The sequence below is a fragment of the Ylistrum balloti genome, unplaced genomic scaffold, assembly GCF_031769215.1.
Source record: "Ylistrum balloti isolate Yb309-2 unplaced genomic scaffold, AGI_CSIRO_Ybal_v1 Utg369756, whole genome shotgun sequence".
Taxonomy (NCBI): domain Eukaryota; kingdom Metazoa; phylum Mollusca; class Bivalvia; order Pectinida; family Pectinidae; genus Ylistrum; species Ylistrum balloti.
The window spans coordinates 1006782-1024599 of NW_026781957.1; the positions used below are offsets into that span (position 1 = coordinate 1006782).

The 17818-nt window shown below is 33.6% G+C and overlaps 1 protein-coding gene across 1 annotated transcript; it reads left to right on the plus strand.

Annotated features, from left to right (window-relative positions):
* Window positions 1-6568: 6568 nt before the first annotated feature.
* On the plus strand, window positions 6569-15450 carry LOC132543437 (E3 ubiquitin-protein ligase RAD18-like). Its single transcript, XM_060206938.1, is given in 11 exon segments — window positions 6569-6625; window positions 6983-7082; window positions 7609-7720; window positions 9494-9566; window positions 11103-11179; window positions 12492-12552; window positions 12872-13624; window positions 14554-14810; window positions 15101-15138; window positions 15280-15362; window positions 15365-15450. Coding segments are annotated over 11 exon segments (1662 nt in total). The 5' UTR covers window positions 6569-6603.
* The last annotated feature ends 2368 nt before the right edge of the window (window positions 15451-17818 follow it).

Below are 17818 nucleotides of genomic sequence, written 5' to 3' on the forward strand. Positions count from 1 at the left end.
CTTTAGTGTAACTTCAGTAGGTTTTTTTGTGCAGTGAATACAGTTAAGCATCTGTTTTCAACTATCAAGTTGCAGTAATGATCAAATTCTATACCATACCAGAACTATTGCATATTCGTCACATCAACATAAACTTTCAATTCATATATTATTGGAAACATCAAAAAGATGCTGAGGTACATTTTCAAAAAACTTTTTTGAAGATTAATTTACATGTGTTTTTCATTTGACAGGAAATTGACAAATTGTTGAAATGTCCAATTTGTTTTGAGAGCCTGAAGACAGCTTTAATGATAATAAATTGTTCACATACTTGTAAGTATAACCAGCTCTGGAACTTATAAGGTGTAGAAGTCATTTCTTCTTATACTGAACATGTTACTTTACAGTGTGGTAGGTTGGGAAGTCCATGCCAATATATTAGTTGAAATAAATTGTTTATCCATATGTAAGTCTGAAAGCTGTCAGTGACTCCTGCTTTTCTTGAGATGTAATATAAGATGTTCTAATTATAGTGGGTACAGAAAAATCTGAAAGGGTTGGCAATCTCATCTCAAATATTTCTGTAGTGGGATTAGTGGTGCAGATCAGGATAGTATTTGTTTGTAATAATGATAAAACAATAGGCAGTGTTCCCCATTACCTCCAAATGAGTGTACAGATTGATGAAATTCAGATTAAGACTTTTACCCTGTTTTCAAGCGCTCTCTTACAAGGGGGAACACCGGTTAAAACTACTAAACTGATGTGATTGAGTCTAACCTATTATCAGGTATTCATACAGAAAATTTCGTTCCTGAAGAGATTGTTCATGAGGTCGTGTTTTACCCTTACTGAAAGATAAATCAAGTGTAGGTACTTATATTAGTGAAGGAGTGCATTTATAGTTCCACTTCTCATTAACTATAAAGCAACAAATTAAACTATATTTTATTCTTTTGTCCGGCATTTGAAATATTTGATCAATTATAACCTTCCAATCAATTTTTTGTTATTCTTTTCAGTCTGTTAGCTAACAGTAATCAGTATGTTAAATTTTTTTCAGTCTGTTAGCTAATAGTAATCACTTTGTTGTATTTTTTTCAGTCTGTTAGCTAACAGTTATCACTATGTTGTATTTTTTCAGTTTGTTCGCTGTGTATTAGGAAATACCTGTCTTATAAAAATGTTTGCCCGGTTTGTAATGTGGTAAGTTTTTGAAGTTATAATTGTTATTGTATATTTTGAACCATATTAACATTGTCTATATATCAATGACCAGTGTCTTTCAGAACAGCAGACAAAGGCTAACGATAGGATTATACAATTGTCAGATCCAACTTAAAGTGGCTGCCATCTTATCCTACTAATAACAACATATTGGATGATTTATCAGCATAAATTTTAGAGGAATATCATACAGATATAATTCTAGTTACTCTGATCTAAGTTAGTAACCATGGTTTTTGGTTATTAGATGTACCGGGTAAGTTATTTGTTGTGCTATGAACAGCTGGTCATTTTGAGGCTGGGTCTCCATGTATTAACTGATGGCTACTTAATTGAGCCACATGTGTGGGTTGTCACATTCTGTCCAAAGCAGTTTAGACTTGAGTGTCTTGCCCAAGGACACAACCATGTCAGCACTCTCTCAGCTTCTACTGAAACACAACCCTTTCAATAAGAACCTCCCATCACAGATCTTCACCAAAGGGTGATGTTTTTTAGCTTTTGACAAAACTATCACAGCAACCTTTATCAAAAGCATTTCAACTTCTTGTCTTGTTCTATAACTGAAATGATTTATAGATTTACAGGTATCTTTATAAACAGCTTGTACAGTGACTAGATATTATCTGAAGATAGTAAAAACAGCATTTTGATGTTTTATATAAAAGTTTTCAATCACGAGTTTAGAATACAAATCTAGTATATTGTTAGAGATTTGCATTTGTGTCATTTACAGGCCACCTATGATGCAGACCTTAAGAGCAACAGGCTGGTAGATGATATTGTTCTGCAGTTTACATCTATCAAGTAAGTATATCTCAAAGTAAACCAGGAGATGATATGTTGTTAACATCTGTCAGGTAGATATAACACAAAGTAAACCAGGAGATGATATGTTGTTAACATCTGTCAGGTAGATATAACACAAAGTAAACCAGGAGATGATATGTTGTTAACATCTGTCAGGTAGATATAACACAAAGTAAACCAGGAGACGATATGTTGTTAACATCTGTCAGGTAGGTATAACACAAAGTAAACCAGGAGACGATATGTTGTTAACATCTGTCAGGTAGATATAACACAGAGTAAACCAGGAGATGATATGTTAACATCTGTCAGGTAGGTATAACACAAAGTAAACCAGGAGACGATATGTTGTTAACATCTGTCAGGTAGATATAACACAGAGTAAACCAGGAGATGATATGTTGTTAACATCTGTCAGGTAGATATAACACAAAGTAAACCAGGAGATGATATGTTGTTAACATCTGTCAGGTAGGTATAACACAAAGTAAACCAGGAGATGATATGTTGTTAACATCTGTCAGGTAGATATAACACAAAGTAAACCAGGAGATGATATGTTGTAAAGTTTACATCTGTCAGGTAGATATAACACAAAGTAAACCAGGAGATGATATGTTGTAAAGTTTACATCTGTCAGGTAGATATAACACAGAGTAAACCAGGAGATGATATTGTTCTCAAGTTTGCGTCTTATTGGTTGATCCTAGGACTTCAGAAGGCTTTTTTAATAGGAATCCAGAGAATTGGTGTTTACTTTTTCTGACTGACAGATAATTCTGATGGTTAACTTGTATTACAGGGTGTCAGATCGAAAGGCTGGCAAACAAATAGAGAGTGGAACACGTAACCAGGGGAGGAATTGTGATGACAATGTTCCGGCTACAAAGAAAGATGTTCATGCTGTTGGAAAACTGCAGGCATTTTCCTCAGAGAAGAAGGACAGCATTCAGTGCAAGCAACAAGGACATTATTCCTCCCAAGAAAAGGATGACATTCAGACTGAAGAGCAACAATTGTCCTCACAGACAAAAGACTATCAGGACGATAAAGTTCAAATGTCCCTCGGTAATGATGCAAACCAGACTGACAAATCCAAAGATGAAAAACTACATTCTGGTTTTGGCAGGTTTACCCGAATGAAGAAAAGAAGAGAAAATAACCAGGTAAAACTTTTCATTAGGAAATTGGAAAATGTTTGTATAATTTTTTGTATTCAGTGGTGCTGTCATTTTAAGGCTTGAGTTCCATTACGAAAGATATCATGTTTATCAGATGTATAAACAAGTGTATAACCATTATGTTTCCCTCCTTATTGGAGACATATGTCTGTAGTGCTGGTTCTTCTAATAGATTCTTGTTAAAACTTTTAACCAGATAAAGATGTGTTAATGAAAGTTGTATATGTTCAATACCTAGAGCCAATGTGCAGTGCAATGTTTCACTTTAATGTCAAAGATCAAATAAATTAACTGTTCAATGAATTCTTGTTTGGGTGTAGCATTTAAACCATTAAAGATATATTATTGAAATTGATTGAGCTGGTGTGCGATTCTTTGCTGTTAGGTCACTGACTTTGATCTCAAGGTCAGAGTCATAATACTTATTCAAGGGATGACGAAACTTGAAACTTGTCGAACACCAGCCAAAGTATTAGTCTTTTTAGTGATATTGTTGGTCTGTAAATACACGATAATTTGAGTCGTTAGTGATTACTGTTACCACATGGATTTACATTATGGTGGTAAGTCTGTGTTGATAAAGAATCCTTTCTTGCTAAACGATCATATAAGTGAAAAGTCTGTCATTAATAATACAACCAGTATCCTCTTTCTTTCTGCACAGCTTTATGATCGGGACAATAATTTCATAAAAAATATTGATTCACTGTTATTGTTCACAATAGGTCATTTTAGTGCATTTTTCCTTCTGTATACAATGTATATTGTTTGACATTTTAACCAGTTATCTTGTCATTTGTCTCTTTACAAGCGATGTCACATGGACGTACTACTCACCTCTTTCTCCATTTTTGTTTTGGTTCTGACCGCGTCTGAACGTATTATGTAACTTTTCCTCATCAATATTCATATCCTGGTGTTGATTAATGAGACTAATTCCGGCACCGATATCTACGGTACCCTTTCAATTTCAAGTTCGAAACTTTATACAAGTCTTTATTTATATATTATCAATTAGTATACAACAACATTTCCAGTCAATAAAATATGAAAAAATATCTATAACGGAATGGGTCTGGCTCTTTAATCTGTTCCTGAAATCGAAAAAGGCCATTTTTGGTCATGCAGTAGAGGACTCTTTGAACGGTCAAGAAAAGGACTTCTTTAAAAGTGGCATTGAGGCCCTTAAACATTGCTGGCAAAAGTATATAGATACTAAAGGGGGTTATTTTGAAAAATAATGCAATATGTCTGCTGAAAGTCAAACCCTTACATACAAGGCTCACAATTTATCAATCAGCCCTTGTAAACAATATAAGATCAAGTTGTCTTTAATGTCTGTGATGTGTTATCTTAATGTTTACAAGAACATCTTAGAACCTTAGAATTTACTACGGGATTTAGAAAACATAGCTTTGATTAATACAGGTACTGATAGAAAAAGTAAATGATAGCAAGATATTTCTACACAAAACAATGATATCAAGATATTTCTACACAAAACAATGACAGCAAGATATTTCTACACAAAACAATGATATCAAGATATTTCTACACAAAACAATGATATCAAGATATTTCTACACAAAACAATGACAGCAAGATATTTCTACACAAAACAATGACAGCAAGATATTTCTACACAAAACAATGACAGCAAGATATTTCTACACAAAACAATGACAGCAAGATATTTCTACACAAAACAATGACAGCAAGATATTTCTACACAAAACAATGATATCAAGATATTTCTACACAAAACAATGATATCAAGATATTTCTACACAAAACAATGATATCAAGATATTTCTACACAAAACAATGACAGCAAGATATTTCTACACAAAACAATGATATCAAGATATTTCTACACAAAACAATGATATCAAGATATTTCTACACAAAACAATGATATCAAGATATTTCTACACAAAACAAGATATTTCTACACAAAACAATGATAACAAGATATTTCTACTCAAAACAAGATATTTCTACACAAAACAAGACATTTCTACACAAAACAATGATATCAAGATATTTCTACACAAAACCATGATATCAAGATATTTCTACACAAAACAAGATATTTCTACACAAAACAATGATAGCAAGATATTTCTACACAAAACAATGATAGCAAGATATTTCTACACAAAACCATGATATCAAGATATTTCTACACAAAACAAGATATTTTTACACAAAACAATGATATCAAGATATTTCTACACAAAACAATGATATCAAGATATTTCTACACAAAACAAGATATATTTCTACACAAAACAAGATATTTCTACACAAAACGATATTTCTACACAAAACAAGATATTTCTACACAAAACAAGACATTTCTACACAAAACAATGATATCAAGATATTTCTACACAAAACAATGATAACAAGATATTTCTACACAAAACAAGATATTTCTACACAAAACAAGATATTTCTACACAAAACAATGACAGCAAGATATTTCTACACAAAACAATGATAACAATATATTTCTAAACAAAACAAGATATTTCTACACAAAACAAGATATTTCTACACAAAACAAGATATTTCTACACAAAACAAGACATTTCTACACAAAACAATGATATCAAGATATTTCTACACAAAACAATGATAACAAGATATTTCTACACAAAACAAGATATTTCTACACAAAACAATGACAGCAAGATATTTCTACACAAAACAATGATAACAAGATATTTCTACACAAAACAAGATATTTCTACACAAAACAAGATATTTCTACACAAAACAATGATAGCAAGATATTTCTACACAAAACCATGATATCAAGATATTTCTACACAAAACAAGATATTTCTACACAAAACAATGATATCAAGATATTTCTACACAAAACTATGCCTATAATTGAAAACATGTGATTGTCTTAATTTCAGATAAATAATTATATGAGCCTTTTTGTCTAATTAAGATATTTTTTGATTTACAGGGTAATAAATTGATCTTAGATATATTTTCGCCCAAGAGAAAGAATCCCAGAGAAGCTTGTCCCACAGTGGTTATCTCAACCGACGAAGAAGACTTTGAGGATTGTTTGAAAAACTCAAATATTGTGAACTTACAAGATGAACAAGTACAAAAACGTCGTTCTAGAAGATCATCACATGCTGTCAGTAAGAAGCAGATAGGGGGTGTTGATATAGATTTAATGGAGAGTATAGCTGATAGCTCTTTAGGTTCAACAGATAATGTGGCTAATGTCTCCACAGACAGTCGGAGAAGTGCCAGAAGTAACAAGGAAAACAGTATGTTACCTTGTGATAAAAATGGGCCTGTTCTGTCAGCCATATCACTGGATACCACAGAGTCACTTTCTCATGATGAGGATTCAACACCACAAGATCAAACCATGGAGTTCTCTACTGTTAAAAGTAATTATCCAGCATGTAAAATTTGTTGTTTTCAGACAATTATCCTCAGTATAAGGTAGAAAGATTTTGTTTAGTGAATTAGGGCATCAGTGTCTTCATTTCATATAGATGAGAAAGTTTCAAACATACCTGTTACTTTTTGATTCCAAACTTATATACTTTTTATCACAAAAATAAACTTGAGATATTTTTTATAGTAACATATACCTATTTCAGTTGTGATAGGTACAATTGATCATGTATTTATGTGGTTTAAGGCAGAATTATAGCTAAGTGTGTGACTTTACCACACAATCTAGTTATTTTAATATTTGATCACAAATCAGTCTCACCATTTATAAATACATTTGTCCCTAGTGCCATGTCCAGTGTGTGGTGTGGAAGTGAATGACCAGGCTATCAACACTCACCTTGACCAATGCCTAGCTAGTGCAGAAAAGAAATCATCATTACGAAGGTAAAACAATAAATATAGCAACCTTTAATGATAGTTACAAGGGGAGTTTACATGTTTTTCTGATAGTCTTGTCAGAGGATGTTACTGTGCAGTATGACAATGATATTTGAATATTGAACTTGAAACAATCCATGAGACAAATTTTGTATAATAGACCTGTAATTTGATTGAATGATATATTGAGTTAACACCTTACAGACATTAATGAATTATGAAAAATCTCATACCGTCTAAAAAAAACAATTGTTTTCATTACTTCTGTATTCCTCTCAGTTTTCTATCATTTTGTAAAGAAAAAATATATGCTAAGGTAAATCTGAGTGAAAAATATCCAACAAATGAAGCGCCAACAAAAATGCATATTGTAAATTCAAGCCCAGCGAAAAAATTATACTACAGTATTTCCGACAGTCCTTGTTTAATAGTATTTATTAATTAGATTAATACTTTTTGTCTTTGCTTTGTTGAATAATCAGAGAATAAAGAATGTTACTTAAAGCATGTAATGTGTACTTTTATTCAACAGAGCAACACCTAAAAGAAAACATATGACCAAGCTAGTTTACAACATAATGTCAGATAAAAATTTACGGAAGAAACTCAAAGAAGATGGTCTGTCCTGCAAGGGCGATAAACAGGTAAATTTAATTTCTGCAAAGAAATGTTCAAATGCCTTATCATTAAAAGCAAACCAGAAAAAAAGAAAGGTAAAGATCCAACATATAAAAATAAAACAATGATGGGTGCCAAGATCCCTCTGGGACCCCTTGTTCTTAAATTTCATATTTAGATTCCCCTTGGTCCCTGGTTGTGCCCATTTGATTTTGGGTGTGATCAAAAAAACAAAATAGCTGACAGGTGCCCATCTTGTATTTTAACTTTGAAATTTTGTTATTGCTATTTCTTGAGAACAACTGTATAGATCTTTCTCAAATTTCCTATATAGTCTCTTTTGGTACTTAGTTTTTACCATCTAATTTTGGGACTGATCAGAAAAACAAAATGGCTGACAGACAGCCATCTTGGTTTTTTACTTTGAAAGTTTGTTATCATTATTTTTTAACAAGTACTTGATGGTTCTGAAATTTCATATGTAGGTTCCTATTGGTCTCTACTTGTGCCATTATGTTTTTGGGACTGATCAGAAAAACAAAATGGTCGACAGATGGACATCTTAGAATTTGACTTTGAAAGTTTATCACTATTCTCGAGATATACTGTATAGATCTTTCTAAAATTTCATGTATGTGGTTCTTTAAGTCCCTATTTGTGCCTATTTGATTTTGGGACTGATTAGAAAAACAAAATGGCTGACAGGCAACCATCTTGGATTTTGCCTAGTGCAGATTGTTATTGCTATTTCTGAAGAAGTACTGAATGAATATCACTAAATCATATGTATGTTCCCTTTGGTCTTTCCTTGTGCTCGTTTGCTTTTGGAACTGATCAGAAGATACAAAATGGTTTCCAGGTGGCCATTATGGATTTGGCATGTAAAGATTATCATTTATTTCTGCAGAGAAATGTTCAAATGTCTTATTATTAAGAGCAAAAACAGACAAGGAGGGAAAAGATCCAACTTTCAAAGAACAAATAAAAATCTAATGATGGTGGGTGCCAAAAAACCCTCTGGGACCTCTTGTTACAATGAAAGTTTGTTATGAATAGATCTTAAGAGAGTCAGGATGGACCTTTCATGTGTACTTTTCCCTTGATCCCTATTTATACCCTAATGGTTTTGGAAGTGATAAATAAAAGGAGCTGACAGAAGACCATCTTGGACTTTTGACTATAACATAATGTTATAGTTACTTCTAGAGAGTACTAGATGGATCTTTCTCAAATTTCATATGTGAGGTCCCCTTGGTCTCTAGTTGTGCCCGGTTGAGTTTGGGACTGGTTTGAAAAATCAGAAGTACTGAGAGGTGATCTTTGTTTACTTTGGCAGTTAAAGAATATTATATATATTTTATAGAGGAATTTTCCAATATCATATGAAAAAAAGAGGGAAAAAAAAGGAAAAGATTCAACTCTTAAAGAACAAACAATGGTGGGCACCAAGATTCTTCTCTGGGATTTCTTGTGTGTGTAAGAGGTTTGTGTCGCACTACCGCATCAAAATTAGAAAAAAAGAAAAATGAAGTGGTGCAGAGGATTTCATTCCTCAGAGGGGTAAAATCTTAACCTAGCCATTAGGTTATAATCCCTTATTCAACAAAAGTATAAATAGTTTTACATTTTGCTTTGTAATCATATATAAAGATGCCATCCATTGTGTCAGAATATTTAATGAAGTATTGAGTCTGAAACAGGGAATAATGGGAATCAATATTGACAAATGACCTTGTTATTAGGATTGTAACATTTGGATTATGTATGATTTGCTTATTTATGTTCGGTTGCTATTTCAGACACTGATAAACCGACATCGTGAATTTGTGCTGATGTATAATGCGGAATGTGATTCCTTAAATCCAAGGCCAGGTATGATTTTAGGCTGTCAACTGTCGGTCTATATTTACTATCATCTGTCATTCTACACCTGATAAAATTACTGTGTACAGTGGAGGTCAAGGCCTGCTAAAGTTACTATATACAGCTGTCACTGACACACATGTTCAAAGTCACAGGGGCTAAATTTGTTAAAACTGTTAAAAAAAACCTTTCTGGCTAACCAAAAGTCACATGATATTTGGGTGATGTGTTTTCAGGATACAACCCAATAAAGTTTGCAAAGAAGAAATGACATTGATGCTTATTCAACATCCTAGTGAGGTAAATTTGTGAAGATGTTTCAAAACACTTCTGACTACCCAAAAGATGTAGAAGCATGTTATTTGGCTGATGGGTTCAAAGAATGATCACTGATATATTAAAAAAAATATGACCTTGAAGGTCACATAGATCAAATTTCTTGAAACCTTTAAAAGATTTCTTCTGGTAAATTAAAAGGTTGAGAAATATGGAATTTGTTGTAGAGGTGTTTCTATGTCAAAGTTCAACAAATTTGTTGGAGAGGTGTTTCTATGTCAAAGTTCAAGAGAAGGAAAGGTCTGTCATTTACTTAAAATCCCAAGTCACAACTGTTTAGAGTTGAGCATTAGAAGTATGTATGTCAATATATTTGTGATATTAACACCGATTCTTAGTTCGATACACATTGAATACCAATTGAGCGATGCAGGCCCATTGACCCTCTTGTTATGAATTTGAATTTTGCTGGCAGTAATTCTCTTGATCTACAGATGGGAAATTTCAGTGTTTCGGTATCAGCACTGGGCTACACTCTGTTGGCATTCATAGGTAATGTGAATGCCAACAGGATAATTCATTGTACATATCATGTTGAATTTTCTTTTATCCAATTGGCATCTAGAAATGCAGTAAAGAGAATTATAGACTTATATTTAGCATTTTCAATTATTTGGAAACAAATGAAAGCAACTAAATTTTGATCACAACTTGCAGTATCCCTATGTGATTGGCAGTACATTAGCTTAGTAATTGATATATAGCAAGATTTTTTGTGGGTATCAGATTTTTGCAAATTTATGGACACTTCATCAATTGCAAAAAAAAAAAATTAAATCTCGAAATTTGTATGCTTTCCTCTCCTTGTTGTAAATGCATGGGTAATTCAGTATAGAGCTGATCTACTTACATCTGAACACGTTCTTGTGAATATTCCTTTCTGTTAGGACTGGTCAGTCGGATTTCCAGTGGATGTTCCACTGGTAAACTGGTATATATGTAAGCTATGTCCATTCTACAGTATTCTAATATTTCAAAAGAGGCCTATCAAATTTATGACAAAATCACAGAAGATAAAATACCTGATGGTATGCAAAAATGCCAAATAGTAAATTTGTTGGATTTTTGCAAAAAAGTACACCGCAAAGATATCCTGATATATGGTATTGAAATACGAGAGACATCTTGTTACTGCCTTCATCAGCAGCTTGCATGTATATTGGAAATGGTTGGTCGATACTTTCAAACAGAAAATGTTTATTTTTGCAGTTGAACAGGTGATAAAAGAACTTGAAGCCCTAGAAAAGGCAAAGCAAACAGGAGTCTCTAGCAGTATACGCAAGGAGGTATTGTATTTATAACCAAGCATATCTATTTTTTGACATTCTTTATAAATGGAGAGATTGTTAAGTAAATGGAATGTAACATCAGGCCCTGTATCTGTTCGTAGATAATCTGTGAAGACATCCATGCCAAACAATAACAACTTATAACCTGGAAAATAAAATATGTTGCTGTCTCTTGTTGATTAAAAATTTATTTAAAATTAGAATCACTTATTTAATACTGTAATTATTTAATATGCCTGCAGGCCTTTTTTCACTCATTTGGGAGTGAGGCTTTTTATCTCATTAAAAAAAAAAACACCAAAAAATAAAAAAAAAAACAACCAACTCAGTAGGAAACTTTTAGGAGTAAGCTATTAATTTTTTTTTAAAATTTAGCCATTTGGAAATAAATCCAATTTGGAATGTGGCCCGTATCCGGCCCCACAGAGCTAATGAAAAATTACCTGGCCATCAGAGAGGTCAAAATGATCACGTGTTCATTGGTGGTACTTAGCCTTACACTTCTGTCTGGTTAGATGATATAGCACCATTGCCCTGCAGATGTAAACTATAATAATACAGTTTCTCAAACCATTACAGGATTTATTTTTATACACCTCTCAAATCTTCTCCTGCAACCTATTGTGATCAGGTGTTGGGACTGTCCATTGTAAACTTTTGATTGTCCAAAAATCTCCTCATTTGGTTTTCAACCAAACTCTTCGAAAGTTCATCATGACATGTTTTTTTTTCTCTGAAAAGTATTAAGGAAGTGTTGGTGCCCTCTATCCCACGAAATTAACTTGTAGTAAATATGTGAATATGTCTTTGATAAAGAGTTGCCTATGTTTATCTGACACTCTATCTCTCCACTATCGTACTATGACATCATATCTTTTCGTTAGGCTCAGTGTCATAGACATTTGATTTCGTGGATTATAAATGTGTAGTGTATAAAATGTACTTATACTAATTATAACAGTATGTAGACATAGAAATTCCTGGATTTAGAATAAAATAAACAAAAAAAATCGCCTCCTAAAATGAATGGCTTTTATTTGAGAGCTGGCTACCTGCTGTAATGATTTGTATCATTTAAGTAGAATTAAAACCTTGATATGTAGAGATGTTAATAAATTATCTTTATGGTCACTGGATGATTTTATGATTATCTTGGTATTATTGGTTTCTTCTCCTCAGTCTGGTAGAGGAATATTCCAATTATTTCTAAAGCAATTTTAGCTTTTTCTGTTTGTTTAACTGAAAAGTTCCTTAATCTATAATATATGTAGTAGTCACATTTATATGTTGTTGTTTTTTTTTCATTCAGAGAGTTCATATTGAAAAGAACAGTTCCCCTGCCACGATTAAAAGTGTCCTACAAAATTATGGTAAGTTTGTGTCAAAAAACGGTTACAAAAAACAGTTACCTTAAGATGTCATCGCCGATGTTTCAAAAAACGGTTGCAAAAAACAGTTACCTTAAGATGTCATCACCGATGTGTCAAAAAACGGTTACAAAAAACAGTTACCTTAAGATGTCATCGCCGATGTATCATTCTGATTTACTGATTGAAAATATGAATTTGTGAAATATAGTTGTTACTATGTTCAATGATATGATCAGTATAATGGTAATTTTCAGTTTGCCTGAGCATCACCATGTTTAATGATACAATATTATTAATGATATCTTGTTTGTTTCACCAGAAAAGGCACATAAGTCTCAGTTTGATGACTTGGTCAATGCGGCCAGGAATAGTCGCAAAACTAAAGGTGAGAAATCACATCCAGGGAAGAAAAGTGAGATTCCAACAGAGGAGAGTGAAAACGAAAAACCTGTCGCCATGGCTACGGATGTTACACCTAGTCATGTGATGAAGTCTCAAAGAGGAAGGTCATATGTTGAGAGTGACTCTGCTAGTCCTTTAGTCCAAACAAGTTCTTTGTCAACATCTTGTCCTGTGGATAACTTGTTAGGAGGTAATTCAGGTGTAGAAGGTAGCTCTGATGATCATTCGGTGCTAAAGAATTCCTCGTCATGTCCTGTAGAACACTCATCGGAAAGTAATCCAGATATGGAAGGTGATCCTGTTACAGAAATAAATTCAGAGTTGTGTTCTGTAACTAACTCTCTAACAGAAAACTCTAACAGTAATTCAGGATTAGACAAAAACTCCCCAACCAGTCATACACTCCCTAGTCCTAGTACAGGGTCATCAGAAATACGGATAGAAAGGACACCAAAGAAAGTGAGAAGACGAATACATAGAGATATCATAACGTCCACCCCATCACCAAGAAAACTGGCTGGCCTGGGATGTTCCCCATTAAAGAGTCCCAGCTTACCAGCTGATCTCATTGTACCACCATCACCAGGAAAGTGTGCACTCTTCGTGGAAGACAGCGAGTTTGGAAGTGACACAGAGGATCAACTCTTTAAGAAAATCAACTCGTCTATAGGTATAACATATGTTAAATATTCTGAATCAGTTCAGTTAAAACAGGAAGATTTAGATGTAAACTTACATAGAATTTTCTTGAAGTGGAAACTTCAAAAAGGTGAAAGGGGAACAAATACAATCAACTGGAAGATAAATACTCTGGTTTTTCAGAGATCATTAGATATACTGTAATAACAGATATTCAGAAGGTTTTCTGATTGCTATTAATGTCTCTAAATTGTCATATAATGGTAATATGTTGGCCATCTTATGTTGGCCATCTTCCTGACAGGAATGCATGTTTTAGCTCTACAGACATTGTGTGAAGTCTGTAGAAAAATCCTATAGTTTAGTTGATCTGTAGATATCTTGTTGAGCTTCATTGAGAACAGATTTATTGGCGTCATCTTCTCCATCTGTCCGTCCGTACCTCTGTATGTACGTCCATTTCTTGTGAACGCAACTCCTCCTAAACTAATGATCAGATTTTCATAAAACTTGCTCAATGTCACTACTACAATGGGTAGATGTGCATGAAAGGGCAATTTTTTGGTTCATTGATTTTGTAAGATTTGTGCCATTTTCAACTTTGTATCTGTAGCCTGCTCATAGTTGAGCCTTGTGAACGCAACTCCTCCAAAACTAATTATCCGATTTTCATAAAACTTGCTCAATGTCACTAATACCATGGTTCGATAGGCATGAAGGGGCGATTTTACAGTTCATTGATTTTTATCAGATTTATGCCATTTGATCTTGATCTTTATATTTTGTGGTGGTGTATATTGTATCCACAGCACTCTTGTTTTTAAGGTCATCTGACCCGAAGTGTCCACAAGTCCACTATTTTTAACTTCTTCTCAAGTTCCACTAGTGGTATTGGGCTCAAACTTGCATGAAATGATCCCAAGGTGGTCCGAATCAAATGTTGTTATTTTTTCGCTGCAGATACTTTTTCTGAAGATGACCAAGAGGATGATTGTCGATCTGACTGGCCTGCCCTGTCCCAAACTCCCATACCTCGGGAGCAGGATGGGGCCGTTCAAAGTGTGGAAGTGGAAGACACGCCTTTGTTTGATACTGAAGTTGTACACAACACATCCCTACGGTCGCGTCACGTATCTGGGCTTTCAGTTGAAAGTGGTGTTTCCACGGGTAGTGATGAATCTTCTATATTGTGGGTCTCGTCTCCAGTAACCATGAAGGTAATAAACTAAGGTTTCGTGGCGTGATTTTTGTCTTTTATAACGATGTAGCAGAGATTGACCTTATTTCAGTGTATTGTATCCCATAATCCTCTGTTTTGTCTACCCCATAATCCTTGATGTGTCTAGTTATTATCAGTTACATGTCATTACCTTTTGTACCATTTCCCATAATTCTCTGTTATTTCTACCCAATGGAGAAATTTGTGTACTTTGTGGTCTGCTTACTAACTTATTTCCATAAACTTTAAATCAGTTTCAGTTTTAATTTTCTATTATTTTTTTTGCAGATTGGGACCAGAAGACAGTCTGAACGAGTCAAAGCAGGGTAAATATGATTTTTGTCCTTGACTCATTATATGATGTAAAATTAAATTGTTAGTATTTCAATACTTGTGGAATACAAATGGAAAATCAGATCTCGATCAAGATGATTGAATTTACTTGAGGTCGTATGTTTCATGTACAGAAATGAAGATCAGAGGAGGAGTATAAAGGATAGCCGTGATGAGAAGAAGAAAGGAAACGCAAAGAGGAAGAGATCTACTGGGTCATCTGTAGGTGGCATCGCAAAGAGGATCAAACGCAGAAGATGAGATATAAAAATCAGAATCAATGGCGTTCAAAACATATTTGTTAATGAATTTTTCAAACTTCACAAATTGTGGACATTTTCCTTATGTTAAAACATTCTGTTCAAGTTATATTTTAAGGTTGTTTTTCCTCTTCCGGTAAAACGAGATGGAAGTATTCAATCTTATCTAATCATGTTTTATCTTTTAGTCTGTTATGTCACATACATATTTACCAGTTTTGTTACTGAATAATTTGTACATTAAGATCAAGGTTACAGCAAAGCATCTAATCAATGTTCAAGTGATTCGTATTTGTCTGGTTAGTAGGTTTTAAACACTAAGCTTCTGCCCTCAAATAAGCCCCCATATTTAGCAGAATCAGCAGTTCTTCCCACACTTCAGGCCTTGGTTAACTGTTTTTAGTACTTGCCCAGCTGGGCAAGTGCTATTCAATTTCTACTTGCCAGTTGCCGAAATTAACTTGCCCATACAAATGATGTTGAATTATTAGGTTTTCACTCTAGTATAAACATTGCACTGTATGTTTGAATTAAAAAGAGACTATCTTATGTTCCTTTAGATTGTCTTTTATTTACAGTCTCTTAAAATGTAATGAAGTAACAAGTTTATGTTTTTATTCACAACTAGGCCTTCTTGATCTTTCACCAGCTTCCCACCAATGTTTAATAACCAAGTTTGGGTCAAATTCTGAGGTACTAGGTCCATTCACTGAAATCCTCCTCAAATGGTCGTTTGATCGTGTTCTTTTTTACTGTCCGATCTTTTTTGCTTAATGCCAACATCGCGATCAGCTTGCCTTTTGCTAGTAAACCTGAATTTATGTAACAACATACTGCATACTAGCTTCGTAGTCAACAGCGAAATGACAGTGTCTATTAATAGAACGGGAAATTTTGCGCATGCATCTTTCCACAATTCCATACCGGCAGTAGTCTACTTCCTGTTTAGTGATGTAAGGTTAGTGACAAAACATGCTGCTTAAACATATTCTTTCTATTTCTTGACACTTGTAATTTCAATTTGTGCTAATACCAGCTTTGTCTTTATTGATAAAATATGCATGTGTTTGTTTCAAGATTCTATTACCGATATATTTTGTCTCGACCATTTAGCCGACTAGAGCATGCGCAGTGAACATTAGTGACTGTGAAACCATCGGCTATGTCTAGGCAGTCGGTTCTAATATATATGTCTGTCATTTAATTAAAGGAAACAATTGTCAGGATGTGTTGTTTTAGAGCTTACATTTCAAGGAGACTTAAGTAAGAAAATGTAGTTCTGATTTTCAATACAATATTTCTACCGGTACGTGACATGATCAATGACATAAGACTTTGATCACCTATCTTGTTGAATGTTTTTCGCTTGCTTGATCGGGCAAATTACTGGTAAAATCATGTTGCCCGACACCAATTTTTACTTGCCACGGGCAATCGGGCAACTGTTAACGTCGAGCTCTGCACTTTAATACTGAACTTTAACATAAGGAAAGGGGGCTAAACTAAGGATAAATACAATAAAAGTTTTTCCTTTGAAATGTCATCAGTATTTAGATGTGATTTTGTGTCACATGACTCAATAATATCATAGAAAGCATTACAGTTGAAAGGATCACATGACTCAATAATATCCTAGCAAAGCATTGCAGGTGAAAGGATCACATGACTCAATAATATCCTAGCAAAGCATTGCAGGTGAAAGGATCACATGACTCAATAATATCCTAGCAAAGTATTGCAGGTAAAAGGATCTCAATATTCTGATATTTACTATGTGCCAGGTTTATTTCAAACATCATCATTTATTTCATTAAAAACTATTTATTTCATAAAGATAAAATGTGAAATAAAGAATTACGTCGTTTATATTATTGAATTAAATCGTAGAATATGTATTTAGTATTTAATATATTTTCTGTCTACCAGCAGGATAGAGTATTATTGTGTAGGCTGCATGTTACTGAGATTAATTTCATATTATAAATTATTGTAGGATGCTAGCGTAGCACTATAGGAGTAGGAAACTAGTGTCCCAAATACTATAGCACTATATGAGTAGGAAACTAGAGTGTCCCAAATACTTTAGCACTATATGAGTAGGATACTAGAGTATCCTAAATACTATAGCACTATACGAGTAGGAAACTAGAGTGTCCCAAATACTATAGCACTATACGAGTCAGATACTAGAGTATCCCTAATACTTTAGCACTATAGGAGTTCTCGATAATCTACACACTGTTCGTGAAGTAGTATTTTAATAATACATTGTCATTATTGTAAAGTTTGTGAAAAAAATGTTTTTGTATGCACAGTAAAAGACTTCAATGATAAAATCTTGTGTCAGTTGTTATTTATTTTTCATGTTATTTTACAGAAATATACAGTTTTTCTCTCCATTAATCTTTATCGC